We start from the raw sequence: 19,609 nt of genomic DNA on the forward strand, positions 1-19,609 counted from the left end.
TGTTTTTTCAAGAACATGGAGCATCTGTAATCGGGCTGTGGACAAAACTCATCTCTCATTTGCAGCAAATCCACAGTAACTGCAGTAACATCCAAGAAAAATATTTTAATTAACCAAAGTTTATATGAGAATTATTTCCAGGCTACTACCCTCATTGATTGTCTCAAACTGTTTAGTTAGTGTTTCATTGCAATAATGACCACAAGAATTTCATTAGCTTGCATCCATCAATTTTTTCCAATTTTAATCTCTGAAAGCTACATACTATGATGCCAATGCACATAAAGATTTCTTTTATAATCCCTGAAGTACATGCTGTGTAGTGGGATTAAAATTCCCCTTTAAAGGGAACAGGGGATTAGTACAGACATAACTTTCTGAATGCTGACTATGATACGTTTATTATTAAATAGCGACATACCAAATTAATATTTATTTACAAAGTTCATGCAAACTTGTATTATTATCCCTCAAAGGCAGCTGCCTCTGTTTTAGCTACTCCAGCTGATTTCTTTATGAAGACCAGTTAGTCATTCAAGAGAAATCTCATATGGCATAATCTCACACAACTACTGAGCTAAATCCTGTTCTCAACAGAGCTGTTTAATAGCTTATGTGCAGCTGGGCATATGAGAGCTAGCACAGAACTGAGCACCTGCCCATGAGCTGAAGACCAGTTCCTCGCTGATGGCTTCTGAACACAGCTGCCACAAGGCTGTGAATAGAAATTGTGCTCACTTCCCGCATCCATTGTGGAGCAGAATTTTTCTTGCTTCTCCCTATCCACTTAGGTAAGACAAATAGGTACTGCTAACCTTTACAGAATTTGGATAAACATGTTGTGGATTTTTGGGGATACTTCATCTGGCAGGGGAGCACTACTGCCTTTCACAAGATGAATGCAATGAATGGCCTGTGTCGGAAGGGACCAAAGGTGGAATTTATGGGATTCTACAGCTCTGAGAAAGCCTCTTATCTTGCCAGTGAAGCTGCAAGATGCACTTTTTCCCATATATGAGGGAGTGGGAATGGTGAGATGAGTGTACATGTGCATATATTTTGCATGTTGGGTAAAGATAATAGGTCCATACAAGCTGGCATATTGTTTAAATAACTGTCAGGCATCACTACTGTCCAATCTTCACTAGAAAACTGTAGGCTTTGATTAGATAGAACTAAAAAAACCTGGTTCCTTCGTACAAAGATTTTTTTTTTTTAATTTTTAATAATAAAAAATGTATGAAAGAAAGCCAGATGTTAGTTTATTACTACCAACAATGACGGCATCATGAGGTCTGTAGGATTACTTATCGGACCTAGAAACACTTGCTGATGTCTAGGGAAAACTGGCAAATCGTTTGGTTCCAATTTTCCTTTTTTCTCTCTGATAAATTATGCTGATAGCTATATATTAAATATTTTCAGATAACCTGTCCCTCCCTTACTAGGAATTTCTGTAGTTATCACGTGGACACCACACCACTAGGGTGCCATAATGGGTAGAAGTCCTTATTTAAAGACATGAATACTAAGTTGATGAGAAACGCATACTACTGTGTGAGCCATACTTCTGCAGTCTGAGAGCTCTGATATCTACACATATTAAAAGTAGTTACAAAAGAAAAAATGCTGGTTTATTCCTTTATATAACAGTACCTTAAGTTATGCAGTTTATCAGGCTGCTATTAAAATTAAAAGTATACATTTTTGTAAATAAAACTCATGGGTAAAATCGATGGTTTTCTTTCCATAAAATCCTGCTTTTAAAAAATCAGGGTTATGAAGCACTGACAAGAGGGAATTTACTTTCCTTTGTATTCTTCTAAGCTGATAATTAAAATAAAACCTATAGAGGGAGCTCTTAGACCAATCATAAAGTACCCCGTGTACTTGAGAAAGGTGAATGCAGCTCTTTAGATAATAATTTTAAAATGCAAGAATAAACATGATTAAAATGCTCCTCCTTAACATGAAAAGGTAAAGAGTGAAAATTCAATTAAAATGTTGATTTTTTTTCCAAAATATTTTATAGATTATTTTATTGTACTGCCAAAATTTTGTTGACAGCCGAAAACCACCAAATTTTCCTGAATTCCCACAGGTGTCCAGCATTCATAGTTCCACTGAAAATAGTGAAACTAAAGACTACTAAACTAACAAAGATTGAATTTAACTTAAAAATTTTAGTCACATATTTACAACAGAGCAGTATTTTACTATTACCATTCAAAAACACATAGTGATATATTATATCTGGTTAAAAGAGTAGCTAAGTTATATCAAGGGTACTACTTATCAAAGAAGTATTATTTTGACAAATTCTATGCATAACTCATTTATATGAACAGTATCAATATTTCTAAAATATAAGCTGAAAGAATTATCTAGACATAAGGAAGATTGCTTGTCTTCAAAAGCTAAAGGAAAATAAACCTTTAGCAAATCAAAAGTGAAAACGAATTCATCAAATTCTGCCTTACACCACATATATGTACTTCCCATTAAAAGGAATGTAAATTGGCTTGATAAACTATGGAAAAAACTCTGTACTTTTATTTATTTAATTTATATTACCCTGTAGATTGTCTTTTAATTTACTATCAGAAACACGGTCGTTTAGAAATCTACAAAGATGATCTGGAAAGAACATCTATGTCAGATATCAGGGGTTGGTATTGGGACCAGTGCTGTTTAACATCTTTTTTGGCAACATGGGCAGTGGGATCAAGCGCACCCTCAGCAGTTTGCCAATGACACCAAGCTGTGTGGTGCAGTCAATCCCACTGGAGGGAAGGGATGGCATCCAGAGGGACCCGGACATGCTTGAGAGATGGGCCTGTGCAAACCTCATGAAGTTCAGCAAGGCTAAGTGCAAGGTCCTGCACATGGGTTGGGGCAATCCCAAGCACATATACAGGCTGGGTGATGAGTGGATTGAGACGGAGGGGCAGTGGATGGAAAACTTGACTATGAGCCAGCAATGTGTGCTCGCAGCCCAGAAAGCCAACTGTATCCTGGTCTGCATCAAGAGAAGTGTGGCCAGCAGGTCGAGGGTGGTGTTTCTGCCTATTTAGTGTGTTCCCATTAGACCCCACCTGTAGTCCTCTGTCCAGCTCTGGGGCCCACAACATGAGAAGGACATAAACCTGTTGCAGAGAGTCCAGAGGAGGCCACAAAGATGATCGGGGGGCTGGAGCACCTCCAGTATGAGGACAGGCTGAGAGCTGGGGTTGTTCAGCCGGGAGAAGAGAAGGCTCCAGGGAGACCCTACAACAGCCTTCCAGTACTGAAAAGGGGACCACAGGAAAGATGGGGAGGGACTCTTTATCAGGGGTGTAGGGATAGGATGAGGGGTAATGGTTTTAAACTGGAAGAAGGTGGATTCAGATTAATTATAAGGAAAAAACTATTTCCTGTGAGGGTGGCGAGGCACTGGAACAGGCTGCCCAGAGAAGCTGTGGCTGCCCCCTCCCTGGCAGTGTCCAAGGCCAGGCTGGACGGGACTTTGAGCAACCTGGGCTAGTGGAAGGTGTCCCTGCCCATGGCAGGGGGTTGGAACTAGATGATTTTTAAGATCCCTTCCAACCCAAACCATTCTATGTCGCTATGATTATGGTTCTCCTGATGGAATGAAAAATGTGACAAATACTGCAGAGGAGATACGCTCAATCCCCTTAAATACTGAGGGCAAGAGGCCCTTCTGATTGTGGCTCATTTGCAACAGCCTACTAAACCTGCCCCTGTTTTTGTATCTTAAATACATCATTTATTTCTTCATCACTTAACTATTCATCTTTAAAGGTAACAAAAGACACTGCTGTCATCCAGTGACAATGTTTTCTTCTAACCAGATCTTGAGAAAACATTCTTATTTGTATTCCTCCCATCTGCTGGGGTTATTTTTTCTTTAATGTATGTGTTTCACACAAACTACTGTCAGTTTCAGTATTGTGTTGTTTTTTTGTTCTCTACCAATGTGCTGCAATAGTGTGATACAACTGCCACGCAACTTTTCAGTATAGCCAGAGGAAAAGCAGGGCTAGTTCTTTCTAGTAGTCCTGTAAATGGTTGCAATTCTGCTTCTGTTAAATCAGATTGTTCTTCTGAGGCAGTTACAATAGTACTCTCACTTACAGAAGACTTGTGATCATATTTTGTTTAGTTAGGCAAGTGAAAATCTCCAGTTACTCTGACAAGGCTGATGGAGTCAATCTGGGTATATGATAATACAAGCAGAATAAAAGCACAATGCAGTGACTCATATTGTAGAGGCATTTCTAATGCCAAAGTTGATGATGGTAGTTTAGTTATATCCATGCTAGAACAACTTAGCTACAACTGTAACAGTAGGAAATATACTTTTCTTATTCATTCAAGAAAATCTCACTGACTTCCATAGAAGTTATCTGATAAATCAAGAGCCATGTATGGTTTGCAAATTACAGTAATTTTGAATGTGGTGTTGTTTGCTTTTTCTGATGGGCTCCCCTCTTTCAGAAATACACTTATTGAAGTCTTCTACTTTTTTTTTAACGTTGAAATCCTAAAAGTCTTTTGGAAACTTACGATATGAGATCATTACTACAGATGCAGTAATCTTGCCTTTAAAATGGATTCACTAATTACTAATTAATTAATACTGTGATTCTTCCATGCCCCTGATGTGATGTTCTCAGGAGAACAAGTATCACACGTTGTTTTTTAAGAGCTGTACATGTACTTAGCAGTGTATCCAGTATTTGCAGGGTCAGAAAACATTTTTTGAAACAAGCAGAATCACAGCCTGAAATTTTCTAGACTTGTTCTCTCAGAAGTGAATTTTACTGGCCAAACTAAGTCAAGTCTGGTCAAGAAGTAAATTATCTGAGGACTATCCAAACTATTCCACTAGAGGACAAAACCAATTACAATCACTTGGTAAAACTTCTTGGACTTCAGTAAAATGGTGTCAATGTTAAGAAATTTTATTCAAACTCACTCCACTTTTGGTAGGACTAGATGTATTGGGTGTAGGTGGCAAGGTTTTGTTAGTGGTGGTGGCTACAGGGTGCAGCCTGTGGGAGTAGGTGAGGGGCTGCTCTGTGCTGGACACAGCTGCTTCCATCAGGTTCCTGCTAGATACACAGGAGACCCATGGCAGAATACAGCTGAGCCCATCAGCCAAGTGTGTGGCACTTCTTTGAGCAGGTATTTTGAAAAAAGGCAAAAAACGCCACAGGGAGAGAAGAAGAACAAGAGAGGGAACGTCAAGGTCAGAGGAAGGAGCTGGTTCTCCAAGGCAGAGCAGATCTTCCCTGCAGCCCGTAGAGAGGAACACACCAGAGCAGATGGATTTTCCCGAAGGAACTGCCACCTGTGGTGAGCCTATACTGGAGCAGATTTTCCTGACAGGACTGCAGCCTGTGGAGGACCCCACGTCAGAGCAGAGGAAAAGTGTGAGGAGGAGGGAGAGGCAAAGTGAAACTGTTATGGACTGACTGTAATCCCCATTCCCCATCCTTCCTGCACTGGTCGGGCTGGGGGTTGGTTTGGTTGTCTGGAGTAAAGTTGAGCATGTGAAAGGGGGCAGAAAAGGTGTTGTTTTAATGTTTGTCTTTTTGCTTCTCATTACCCGAATTAGTACTTATTTTTCTTTTAATTGGCAATAAATTAGGTTAATCTTCCCCAAGTCAAGCCTGCTTTGCCCGCAGCAACAGTTGGTAAGCAATGTTCCTGTCTTTATTCCCCATCCCCCGCAGCTTTCTCTTTCCTGTTCTTCCTGGTTTCTCCCTGTGTCCTGCTGAGGAGTGAGTGAGCAAGCAGTTGGGTGGGAGTTTGGCTGTTGGGCAAGGCTGAACCATTACATAACCAAGCTTAAAATCCCCAACAGGATATTTCTAAGCACTCTGAATTACAGGTGAAATTGCATATGTGTTTTTAATTATGCTTTTGAGTTACTACAAGATTTTAAAAAAATAAATGCAGGGTTTGACCATCAAACCTTTGCAGAAACTAACTCTAAGCCCCCTTTCCATCATTCTTTCCTTCAGCTGGCTGTCCCTTGCCTTTACTCTAGGGAAATCTGTAAGATGCCTGGACTAGCCAAAGATGAGCTGAACAGGGCCTGTCTCTCTGCACATTATCAGGCTCCCTGCTGCGATGAGGTGTCCAGCTAAATGAAAGAAATCTTTGGATGACTTTGCAAATCAGCCTTCCTTAGCTCTAGCCACAGCTGGACAAAAAATCTCACAGCCTCACTGCCTTAAATTATACGACACTAAATAATGGATAAACCCAAACCATGACACAGACCTTCCAGAAGAGATCCGTGCTAACCAAGGAGGCAGTCAAATTAATTGTATATGCAACAATTTTTCAGTTATCTGAAGAAACTCCTATTCAGCACCCTGCTTTGTCAGCACGTGCAAGTTGTTCTTAAATAAATTTCTCTGATAAACCAGGAATAACAGCACAGGCAGGTCTGTGCCAGCCAACGGGCTCAAGCTCAGTATACCTCCATGCTGCCTCTTACAACTTGACTGCAGACAGCTGAAACTCATGCTGCCTATGGATTTCCCCTTTGATTTTCATTAAACTTCCAAGTTCTTTAAAGTGTTCCTTAATCACTTACTACTTTTTAATAAATTATTTATAAACTATCTTTCAAAAGTCCACAAAAATTAAAGGGTAATAATTCATGCCTACACTCCTGTGCAGTTCCTTTAGTTAATAGCTGGAAAGATAATGTTTGAAAACTATCAAAACAAGTATCTCATGTGGGATGATCTATGAAATTTGTTCTGACCTGTATGGACAAATAAGGTCAGACTTCCCAGAAAGGTTTGAAAATGAATGAAATGCTTCAGGTATTTGGTGCTGTATCATCTAGGTTACAACAAACTACTAACATTCGTGAATTAGAAGTAACTCTGCTGCAGGCAAGTGATGCCATCTGCTGTTGACCATCCGCGGGACACAAAATCAGATGACTGCTTTGAATATAAATTTCAATATAAAAATTCTTCCAAAGGGCATTCCATAAAACACTTGTGTGATCTGGATACCTGCTATCTATCTATAATTCAAATTTCTGATTTTCCATATTTCAAAGTTGGAAAAACAGAACAGAATGTGAAGAAATGGTAAAATAAGAAGTGGTAAGGAACATTAAAATTTGCATTTCCTTAAAAATATGACAAAACATTAAGTCTGAGAACTACAGAAAATAAAGGGAAAATATTCTGTAAGCTTCACTGTGATTTGGATAAGAGCTATATTGCATTAACAATTACTTAAAAGATCCATACATTCTCATAATCCTTTATGTTTTTTCTTTTAGTCAGATAGTGTGAATGCTACAGTTCTGAACTAGAAGGAAAACCATCCACCAAACAGTTCATTACTAAGTTGCTCAGAATAAGATAGTATTTGGGATTCTGGATGTAATAAATGTTTCTAGGAGTGCTTTGAATAGGTCATTCTTAAGCCCTGGAATATTTTTTTAATCTTTTTAAAAACAAATACCCAAATACCTCCATATAATAGTATTCCAAGTGAAAAATAAATTGTGGTATAGTGTCTGTGGAAGTATTTCACACAGCCCCACCAATTTCACAGATCAAATCTGTATGACTAGTTAAGTTAAAAATCACAGCAAAAAAGAGAGAGAGAGAGAGAGAGAAAAGAAATAGATTAGCTTCCTGAAATGTTTAAATTCATATATGGAGAAAGAAATTTTTAAAACCATCTGTTGATAAAATGTGTTCAGGAAGCAGTATTTTAGCATAAAGAATTTTGCATGTTTTTCACTTCAGATTTTTGAATCCTGCTCTGGTCTCCATTTGACATTGTGAACTGGTGTTCTTTCCTTTCATCTTTGAAATATCTCTTTTTGCTTGGGAAACAAGGATGCCCCTAGAAATTCTTCCTTGGGCATCCAGTATCCTGTATCAGCACCTGCACAGGCATACTACTCATTTCCACATGTTAAATGATGTAAAATGAACAGCAAAGCTGTACACACACTACTTTGGGTAGGTCTGCAGCTAAATTAAATGCCCACACTTTGGAATGTCTGTGGCTTTGGGGCTCTGGTGTTCTTCAGCCTGCATGAAGAGACTGCTTCCTCAGCACACAGCCTCACATTGTATAGGGCTATGGTTGCAGTAGTCATCCTATCCCAAAATACAAATCTCTGTTTTGTTGGTGTTCTTTTGAAGGGGGTGTAAATACATATGGGTGGGTAGTTCTGCGTCACCGCAATAACAGCTACAGAACTTATGGAAATAACTGGAGGCTGATGTATAAACATAGCACTTTCAAATATTTTGCCACTTAATCATTTGCCATGCTGACAAAGTTACCAACAGTATTTGTAATGATCTGTATGCCATGATAGACAAAGTGTAAGCTTTTCGTTGCTCACCCAATAATGCAAACTTGTTTTCTTCTGCAATGGGAAAGCAGTTTCTTCAACTTCAAGCACATAATTTAATGTAATATGACAGTATTTGAATTTTTATGCCAAATCTGCTGGCAAGAAATGTTCATGCAGAAAGTATTCATATGAAAGATAAGAATAGCAAGGTAAAAAATGGAACATAAGAAGGAAAAGGAAGAACTACAGTGAATAACTGTTCATATACAAATAACTGAGTGTATTATTTCTCTATATTTAAAAATTATGTAGAAGATCTAAATATAAATCTGCAAATGTATCCAGCAAAGAGGAAATAGCATTCAATAATAGCCAGCACTTCAGTATGTTTAATTTAAAACATAAATATAACATTAATTAATTGATAGTACTCGGCATCTTACTAGTGCAGACCTCCATGCACCAAAGTTCATGATAAATGCAGTCTTTTCTTGGATTACTCTGCAGGAAGTCTAGCACTTGGTCATGACAGAACATGGGTTATGAGAATGATATGCATTTGATTGCATCGTCCTGCACAATTAACTTAGCAACTGCACTTGCCAATTTCAGTGGGGGGTATAGTATCAAAACTGTTTTTACTAGAGAAAAGTATTTCAGAATGTTGACAACTACTCAGAGTTAGTAAAAATATTTCCATTAACAGAAAAATTTCATTTCAAAATTTAAAAAATGCGTTAAGAAATCACAAGCAAAAAAGGCAGTATACATGGAATTCTAAGAGCCCATGTTGAAGTCTTTTCTAATGCACAACTTCATTATCTCATATTCTCACTTCTCTTAAGATATATGAACATATTACTAATATAGTCAGTCTAGATTTATAAGATTCAGTGAGAATCAGAATTTTCTGAAAACAGTATAACCAAAGCTATACAGAACCAAGGTAAGCAGTGTGTCTAACACCAAGAAATGCAGCCATGTGGGACTTCTTAATCAAACAGTATTTGAGAATGAACGTGACGGGTCTGGAGCACCTCCCTTATGAGGACAGGCTGACAGAGTTGGGGTTGTTCAGCCTGGAGAAGAGAAGGCTCTGGAGAGACCTTACAGTGGCCTTCCAGTACTTAAAGGGGGCTACAGGAAAGATGGGGAGGGACTCTTTATCAGGGAGTGTAGGGATAGGACAAGGGGTAATGGTTTTAAACTGAAAAAGCATAGATTTAGATTAGATCTAAGGAAGAAATTCTTTCCTGTGAGTGTGGTGAGACACTGGCACAGGTTGCCCAGAGAAGCTGTGGCTGCCCCCTCCCTGGCAGTGTCCAAGGCCAGGCTGGACGGGGCTTTGAGCAACCTGGGCTAGTGGAAGGTGTCCCTGCCCATGGCAGGGGTTGGAACTAGATGATCTTTAAAGTTGCTTCCAACCCAAACCATTCTATGATTCTGTGAAAACTCATGACTAAATTGTCAGCTTTGGCCTCAGATGTGTTTCAGTAAAAATCTAGAGAACATTCCTGAAATATGCTGGTGAGACAGATCTCAAAGCAGTGGACCTAAAGGGGACATAAAGGTGCTCTTCTTGACTGTCTTCGTTATAGATCAGTGCAACTGCAACTTTTAATCATATCTGTGAAGCCAGGCATGAAGCTTCAGTATACTTTTTTTTTTTCCAAACTTCACCAATAAAGACATTTTCTCTCAGAAATGTTGAAATAAAAAAACATTTTGGATTGGTCTAACATTAATTTTGAACCATGTAGGCTAATTTTTGTAGGCACAGGGTCATTAGCATGACAAGACTCATAATTAGCTGCACTTATATACCTTATAAAATGTAGTTCTAAATCCCTTTTTAAAGCACTATTTACAGATTTAAGTTATTATCAGGTTTTTGCTCAGTAAGAGCTTGTTAACTGATTCCACTTGTGACATGCCAGGATACATACAGGAGTTGCTATGTGCTGTTAAGTGTTAGGGCCTAAAATTCCAGCGAATTGACATTTAAAATAAAATTTTAAAGAATTAATTTAGGAAAACAGTATCATAAAAATATAATCTTCACATTCTTTATTAGGAAACACTATAGCAATAATAGAGTATTTGAATATTATGCCTTACCTTGAAAGACTGAACTATGATGTAGAAGAATTAAATAATATACACAGTATTGTTCAGAAATAATAAGTACTGGTACACCTATTTAATAAACGATTCACCTAAAACATCAGTCAGAGGTTGAATGAAAGATTTTACAGACTTTTACCAAACATTAAAAAAAATAATATTCAAACCATTAATTAATCATTTTTATTAAAGTAATGCCACAGATCTAAAGGTAAGTGGATTCCAGTGGGCTCGTTTTAAATACATTCAGGTCTCTGCCCTGAAGAGTTTCCAAATAGTTAGTGTGATAGCAGCAAATCTGATGTTAGTTTCATTACTATTCGGAGATGGACTAAGAGTAAAAAAAGGCAAGAAACAGAAACACTGAAGAAAAGGGATGACAAGGGAGAGGAGGGTATGAGAAAATTGGGAGTGAAGCCAAGGTAACAGCAACCCTCAAAAAAGTCAACAATCGCAGGCTTCTCAAAATTCCCAGAGTTCCTGCTTCTATGTGTGTGCCTAACAGCTGGATTTTCTGGCTGATTACTCACTGAGAAAATTGCTTTTGAAGTAGTCTGAAAAGCTTTTTGTGTCCAACAGTGATAGCAGGTATTTTGAGGGAAGGACAAAATGGGGCAGAAGGGCACGAAGTTAAGAGAATGCTTGCAGAAACAGAGTTGTCTGAACAAGGTCAGCTCTGATGCTGCAGCAATTCTAAAGGGATCCTGGCAATGTAATTCAGTCCCCATAACTCTCTGGCTACCTATGTTGTTTTCCTTCACTCCAGTTTCTGATGTAAAAGGTTTATATACCTCAAAATAAGAGTAAAACAGAGTGGTTATTTCAACCATTGCACTGCTGCACTGGAAGGTGCTGTCAATGTGCTAGTTGAGTGTGAGACGGAAGAACGGGGCAAACAAGTGATTGACAATGATGTCAATCAGCTCTCACTTTCCTCTGTCTGTAGTCAGGGCATTTTTCTGTGAGGTAGGTGCAAGTGGTCTAGAAATCAAGTGACACACATTCAGCTTTGGTTTAAAAGAAGTGGCAGGTGCCATTGTGTTTTGTGAGGAGTTTGAAATTGTCAATGTCTGTTGGGCTCTGAGGACACTCTGACAGGACCTATGGGATCACGCTTGTCAGAGTCTGGACAAGCAAGAATACCTCACTTCTGCCTGCTGATTAATTTTACTGCTAAACAAGGTGCTAAGCTCTTCCACTTTGCCAAAACCAAATTACACTGTGTCACCCCAGAGGTAGGAGTTTCAGGCTTCTCAGAATCGCTGTTTTGAACATAGAGAAGTAAATGTGGAATTCACTTTTGAATATGTTTGCCCTTTACTAAATCTGGCCTCCAGTTATGGAAGGCAGATATATAAATGGAGATATTAATACCTTGTATCTTCAAGTCCCAACTGCGTATGACAGCATAGTTCCAAAGACAAAGGTACATAGGAAAAATGAGTCTGTAGAGGCTAGCTATTTTGAGAACTCTGGCTTTAGTAAGTAACCTTGTTTTCTTCTCCATTATTTGATTTCTGAATTTGCCTATTAGAACTTGAGGTATCTGACTTAAATGATTTGTCAGCTTGCAAATTCAAAATTGAGTTTTATTCTCAACAATAGAACGCACCTTAACTCAGTTACACAGAAAATGGTCTTAGCTTTTCAATGTCCCTTTCCATCATTTTAGATGCACATGGCTTGTATAATTAGAAATTTTTTTTGCACAGGAATCTAGCGAGAACAATGTATGTGTGGCTTATTTTCTTCAGAAAGGAGTAAGCTATGGTATACACTGCATTATTGTACACTAGTTTGTCCATAGAGTATGTTCACAAAATATCCATATCTGAGCTTCTCAAAACATTCCTACGTAGACCAACTCCCAATAGTCAAAAATGGGATTTGAGTTATGCTAACAGGTGCAGTCTCTGATACAAAGTAGTAAGTCTGGAATCACTTCATGACTGAGAAATCAGTGAAGATATTCCAAACAAAGTGGAACATAGTCAGAATTTGCCCCTAAATTTTATATGCTCAAAATCAGAAGAAAATTGTAAGCATTTAAGGAAGTTAACAGTAAATGTTTACAGAAGCTGAATATAAAGGCTATAGGAAAATGAGACTTTATACAATAAGAATGCTCAGAAACTAACTTGTTCCAGATCCTGAAAGCTCTTCTTTGGAGGAAGACAGAGATCTCCCTGACTTTTCTCATTTAGGACAGTCCCAGTTATGTCTTGAGGGCAACTTGCTGAGTAAGGTATTATTCAGTTATTGTAAGAATTGTGGGATCTGGCCCTCCAGACTGGAACAACTTATTGACATGATTTTGGGAAGTTTTGTATTTTCAAGTTTTCAGAAGTGAAGAATCTCAGCACTTTGTACTTACTTAACAGGATTACTAAGGTCTTACTGTTTTAAATATCTGCATTATTTTGGAAAAAAAAAAAAGATTGTATGAATTCAGGGGGCTTTATGCTGATGGTATTGTATGTAACAGTATTGATTCTTGCAGTGAATTTTGACTGTTTTCTTTGTTCTCTTACATGTTATCACATTATTTTTAATATTTAATCATACTCTTATGAGGCTGCATTCTGGTTATCATGGTGTAACCTCTGCAAAGCAGCAAAGCACTTACCTTATTCTTTCACCTGGCTGTTGAAGCAATGCTAACTCTAACTGAGGTAGGATACAGGGGCAGTGCGGGTAATTCAGAACTCCAGGGATCAACATTAGTTGATTTAATGATCACTCTCCCCACCTCTGTCACATACACTTACAGCAGTACAATGCCAGTGATTATAAAGACATCTAGGAAGGGCAGAGGTCTCCATACATGCTGCTTGATTGGTATCTAGCTTGGGCAGAGCTCATTTGTTGCTGTCTGCTGGCAGTACCTTGGTTTTGATTCACAATTGTAAAAATTGTTGAGCTAAGCATTGATGCGTTTTGTTTCAGCTCAGCAATACTGCCTGCCAGCAGTGCTTTATTTATCATCTGAAGTTACAAATGGTTTGTTACCTGTCTTAATGAAGCTTTCATTAAATTATAAGCCTGAAGTCTCCTTTTCTCTTAATTTGTAAAATATTTTGAATCAGTCTTTTTTGTTTGATTGTGTGCATTAGAAAGCAGATAATAATTTTAAACTGTTATAATTTGGGGAAAATTCAGACAGTTTAATAAAAATTTGGTCACAACTGGGTGTCAACAGAATGTTTTAACACAACTGTAGGAACTGTCTACTATTAATTAGGTCCAAGAAATTATCCTCTATTGCTTATTGAAAACAACAGAAATCTACTGTAGATTGCAAAGAAAAACAAAAGTAGAAATTAATCGAAACTACATTCTTAAAGCAACATTATAGTAACATTTTTGTGCACTGAAATAAAGACAGGAATGAGATCAGGATGTGAATTTTACGACTACTTCCTTAACTTTTCTTTAACTCAGGGGAAGTTACATCAACTGTTTTATAAAAGTAACAGATGCACCTCAATGTCAAATAAGGAAACTTATCTTGGAATTTTCCCAGTGAGAGATTGACAGTGACTTTTGTCACAGGACAGAACAGACATCTAGAACTAATCTATCCAACCCCCTTGCTCAAAGCAGTGTCAGCTAGAGCAAGTTACTAAGGACCATGTCCATTTTAGTTCTCTAAGGATGGAGACTCCACAACCTCTTGAGGCACTTGTTCCAATATTCTACCAACCTTGAAGTAAAAAATGGGGTTTAAAAAATGCTTAAACCAAATTTTCTGTATTTCAACTTGTGCCTGCTGTCCTATCACTGCCTGTGATAGGAAGAGCCTGACTATGTCTTCTTTACACTATCCCATCAGGTAATTTTTATGCACATTGGTAAAATCCCGTTCTAATCCTTCTTTTCTACAGGCTGAACAGTCTCAGGTCTGTCAGCCTCTCCTTGTATGTCAGATGTTAATCATCTCCATGGCCACTGACTAGACCCACTCCAGTATGTCCCTTTCTCTTCACTACTGTGGAGCCCTCAACTGGTCACAGTACTCCAGATACGGCCTCAACAGCACTGTGTAGAAGGGAAGGATCAACTCCTTCAACCTGGTGGCAACACTTCCTAAATGTACCATAGGAGGCTGCTGGCCCTCTTTGTCACAAGGGCACAGTGCTGTCTCGGTGTTCACCAGATTTGCCCATGTCCTTTTCTGCAAAGCTGCTTTCCAGGTGCTTGGCTCCCTGAATGTACTGGTGTATTCCTCGTTAGATTCAGGACCCTGCAACACCAATCTGAAGAACTGAGGATGACTACTTTCAAAGCTATGTTCACACAGATGTACATTGCCATGTGCCCCTGAGCTCCTCACACAGTTTCATTTCATACAAAAAAAAAAAAAAAAAAGCCACTGTCAACACACGTATCAGACTGTCACAGAGATACTGCCAGTTCTGGTTTCAGTGTGCCAAGTGCACACAGAAGTACTTGCGTTATGTAAGCATATCAAGTGCTTGAGAATATGAAAGGGGCATTTACAAGTGTGTGCAGTTGTGCAGACCTGTATCTTACAGTTCAGTTCTTTCTGTTTATATCCCAGACTTACTGTACTTCACCTATAAAGCTGTCCCCCTATTTGATGACTTTTAAAGTATCATGAGTCTTTATCACCCCATAAAGCAGTCCCCCTTCCAAAACAGAGATTTGCACTTTTTCACCCCATCTTTCTACTGTTACAAGTATTTTTCCTTCCTTTTCCTTTCAAAAAAAAAAAAAAATCATGGCATCTCATTTTCTTGCTGCTTTACTTTCTTCAGTTTTGACCATGACAGCTGATACTGCAAGGGTACACACTGTAATTACTCTGAGATATTTAATTACTGATAAATTAATACAGCAGAAAAAGCAATGAAAGGACCAAATCTTACTCACTTTCTTCAGAAGACAGTTCATTAAAAATAACGAAGAGTGTGGTGAGCAGGAATTGTCCTGAAGTCCTAAGAAAACCAACACTGGAAGAAGAATTTACTTTGACTCGCATTCCTAAAAGATCAACTAGAACTAGGATATTTTAATTAAAATTATTTTAATTTCTAATCTTTATTCCCTGAAAGCCGTGATAGTGTTGCCAAACTCAGGCATGTATGTGCTTTGATAAAATTTCATCTATTTCTACAAGAAAATTACATAAGAGAGAAAATTAAGAGGAGGATGTAATAGCTATGAGGCCCTATTAAACTGGAGATTGAATGTGAAGTTTCCTTTCTCAATGGGCTTTTTTTGGTAAACTAATTATTTTACATTTTTGAACACACCACATTGTAAAGATGTCATTATTCATCCTCAGCACGTTCTGAGTAAAAGACCTTCCTATTTAGGTAAATCCTGAAATCTTCTGTGAGAACTCATATTTGTCAGATACAAATAGCTCACATGCAGCCTTTGGCTCAGGAAACAACTAAACTGATTGCTGGGTAGTGACAAGTATACTTGGGAAGGCATCAATCTAAGTACAGGTCCTTTATCATATGCTTTTATTTTACAAAATCTCTGCTACTGGCATCCTTTCTACTTCTTTATCTTTGTCAGCATCTCCTTTGTTTTTCTTTCTCCCCATTTTGAAAACGTAAGTGTGGCTTTCACTTCTGCCATTTCCCTCGCTGAATCTCCTGGGTTTTGGCATACCAGTGTATACTTTTTCTACAGCTACACCTGCAGTCTTTTCTGCTTGTTTGTGTTACACCACTGTCCAACTCTGATGTCCATCTAATATTCCAGAACTGATATGCCCATGAACAAATTTTTTTCCTCCTCATGACTTCTATCCTGTTCAGTTTCTAATGCATTATTGCCAGATCAGCATTTCTTTCCCTTTCCACAATTCCCAAATTTTCTTTCAAAGCTGTCTTTCTCAGCACTAGTGGATCTGCTCTTGTTTCTTTCCTTCCAAGTCTCTCCACCCTACCTCTTTGTTACCTTTCCTAGTCTTGTAGGACAGGTGAGTTAGGCCTCTTCTAGCCACCTGAATCAGGAGTGCATTTAAGAGTCTCAAATCCTGAGGTATTCAAACAGGAAGCATAAAATACAGCAGTTTGCTAATTTTCCAGTCAGCACAAACAAGATTAATAATGTCATAGACAGTGATGCCAACTTTTTGAAAGAAAGAGTGCTCTGCAACAGCTGAGGTCACTTAGAGACTAACTGAACATTACTGATTACTTAAACTAATAGAATGCCTATACGTAATGAAAATTTATAGTCTAGTAACATAATTAGCTGATTGCTATAATTCTCTCTGGGTGGGAAGGCAATAGGCTTTCTTTAACAAGCTTTGGAAGACAGAATTGGTTGTGTTACCCGGACCACAGTGCAGTGCTGTGCATTCTGAACTAAAGCTGTACTAAACGAGCCTTTGTCCCATCTGCTGACTATCCATGGTTTCTGAACAATACACTACACTCCTGACTATTTAACACTGAGAATAAATTAATAAAATACCTTTCTGTCCCCGAGTATTTTTCTGCCTGGTACTTTTTCTTCCTACCAAATTACGTTCCCATTCCAGACCTTATGCCATATGCACTACATCGTTCTTCCTGCTGAATTAAGAAACTATTCTCTTATTTCTTTTCTACACTGAATCCTTGCTATACCTTCCTCTCCCATCTTTCCTCACAGATACACCAAACAAGTTAAGTTGGCTCATATGGCTTTCCTCAGCTGTAGGAGGGTGGGGATGTGAAGCACATCTTTTAAAATGTCTGTCAAACCAAACAAGTAATTTCCAGAGGGTTTCTAACACCTACCAGTTGTTATGGATATCACATTATTATCACAGTTATTTAAAACAGTTTTAGATTAGCTAAATGTCAATCTCGCTGCAACTGCACAAACTTCAGGACATGTCTGTGTATATGACAGACTCCCAGTTGTGAAACAATTACTTAAAAACCCTCCAAACTTTTAAATGAGTATGTATCCATGTATTGATGGGTTTCTTCATGGGGGGAATAAAAAAAAAATATTAAAAAATCCAAGTTCTGTTCTGCTATTCAGAATTATTATTTTAGTTTGTATTAGTCTCTCATCTGAGTCTGAAAGTGCACAAGATCAATTTCATTACTGTTTGCTTACACATTTTCAGTACACTGGTTAAAAAGAACTGTGTCTTTTGGCTGGTTGTTGGTTTTTTTTTCTTTAAATTTTCAGACTTTAGTGACTTAAAAGCAGGTATTTTATTTGAGGAACAAATCAGAAGTCACAATATCAACTTAAGTGTCTTTGCACAAAATCACATCTGAAAATGTTGGCAGTTCTACTAAAATGACCAAGTGTTCCCTTTTGTTTGGTTTGTTCATGCAGTCTTCTCTTATATACTAAACATATGACAGATTTCTCGTATACATTAAAGTGATGAATGAACTTCAGTAAGGACTAAGCAGAGCTGCAAAAAAAAAAAAAATTTTTTTTCCAGTGGTACACAATGGTTTACGGTGGATAAGGCAGGCGCAGAAAGTTCTGATGAAGTGTAGTCAGGGAGACACACAAGGTACATGTGTTAATACAAATGCCCCAGTCACCACACTGTGAAGAACCCGCAAAATAATTAGACTTTGTGTAAGCAGCATGAATTCCCATTTTGTAAGACACAGCTATTTATGCTGGTTTATCTTGTACTGAGGCATAGTCTCAAGTATGTGATGATACATTCTGTCACCATGGAAAGGGATGTATATAATGTAATTTCAAACAATAAATGAGAGCATTATATGTCGGAAAAGCTTCAATCCTTATTTCAACATAAACAAGGATTTAAAAACAATTAGAATGTAAACACAAGTTCTCACAATAGTTTTTGTATTCCCCTTCCTTATGTAATTTTCACCTAATTATTTTTTTCATCTGATATTAAGTCTCTAGTTGAGCTGAGCTGGTTGTCTTTAACTATATAATTAGGTATACCCAATGAAGGGCTGGACAGAAAGCTATTGTTATTTCACCCTTGAAAGGCAAGGCTTCTCCCTTAGTGATGCAGAGTAAAATCCTATTCATCTTATATAAAAGCATCCAGTGAAATCAGTAGGATACCATCTTCGTAAGGGGACCAGGATTTGACCCAAAATTCCACTATTTGTAAGGGTATGAGCACTCTGTAGAATCTGTGGTCATATATCTCTATGCCTAAACCAGAAACATGTTAATGGTTTTGCTGAAAGTTTCCATAATGTTGTATTTGGCAATGATGTGCATGTAAGTACAGCTTTAATTAAACATAAGTGGACTCCTACCCAGAAATTGCTGCTAGTTTTTGATGAGCCTGATAGGCCATCTCACATCCCCGGGTTCGAGTTTTGTGCATTTCCGCGTGCAGAGATGGACAGGTGACTGAGACATCCCCAATGGAAATTACCAGCTCCCGATACAGAGCCACCTGGGTATTAAAATCCTGGACAAGCTGAAAAACAAAGAGTATTTACTTACACAAGACATTTAACTACACTGATAAAAACAACCAAGTTTTTAAAAAACGTGCCCAATCTAGGGCTTGTTCCTGCTGCTCCCAGTTTCATGGTATACAAGATCGAGTGCCCAATATTTAGTAAATGACTAAGGCCTCCATGACAGCTGCCTCTTCTGTGAGCTATAAGTGTTCATTTGCAGGAAAGTAGTGTTTCTGCTTTTAATGTCTGAAAATGTTTGAGTTATTAGTCTTAAATATTAAGCAGACAAAGAACCAGCTGTTTTACTAGTAGCATGAGGTTATTTTTTGCTACCATAAAAGACAAAAATATCTCCAGAAATTAATGCCTTTGCTCCTCCTGCTTCCTGACTAACAGCACATTTAGGGATTGGAATGTAGCATTTGCTTTTACACTGGTGATTTTGCTAATTTATTTTGTAATGGCTTCTGTTCTGTCAATGGCCTCTAACTCATATTTCAGACTTAAAATTGATCTGAAGAGGGTGAAGAATGATTGGCTGAGAAGATGTACCAGGCACTTTACAGTTAGGATTCTAGAAAGCACTTCTTCCAATGTGTGTGTGGGAAAAACAGACAAAGAAGTAAATAAATCCCTCAACCTTTACAGAAATCTAGTATCCAGCAGATACACATGGATGCTATTGGATAAATGGTTAACTTTTAAAGTGATGGAAATATCATTATTG

At 38.0% G+C, this 19,609-nt stretch overlaps 1 protein-coding gene across 1 annotated transcript in view; it reads right to left on the bottom strand.

The window, feature by feature from the left end:
• Positions 1-18,891, bottom strand: part of RGS7BP (regulator of G protein signaling 7 binding protein) — a 39,710-nt gene extending 20,819 nt beyond the window's left edge. The window contains exon 1 of the mRNA XM_026865526.1: positions 18,730-18,891. Coding sequence (XP_026721327.1) covers positions 18,730-18,800 — 71 coding nt within the window. The 5' untranslated portion in view covers positions 18,801-18,891. The remainder of the gene's footprint in view (positions 1-18,729) is intronic.
• Positions 18,892-19,609: the final 718 nt, after the last annotated feature.

The sequence above is a fragment of the Athene cunicularia genome (assembly GCF_003259725.1).
Source record: "Athene cunicularia isolate RWA chromosome Z unlocalized genomic scaffold, athCun1 chrZ_part1, whole genome shotgun sequence".
NCBI lineage: Eukaryota > Metazoa > Chordata > Aves > Strigiformes > Strigidae > Athene > Athene cunicularia.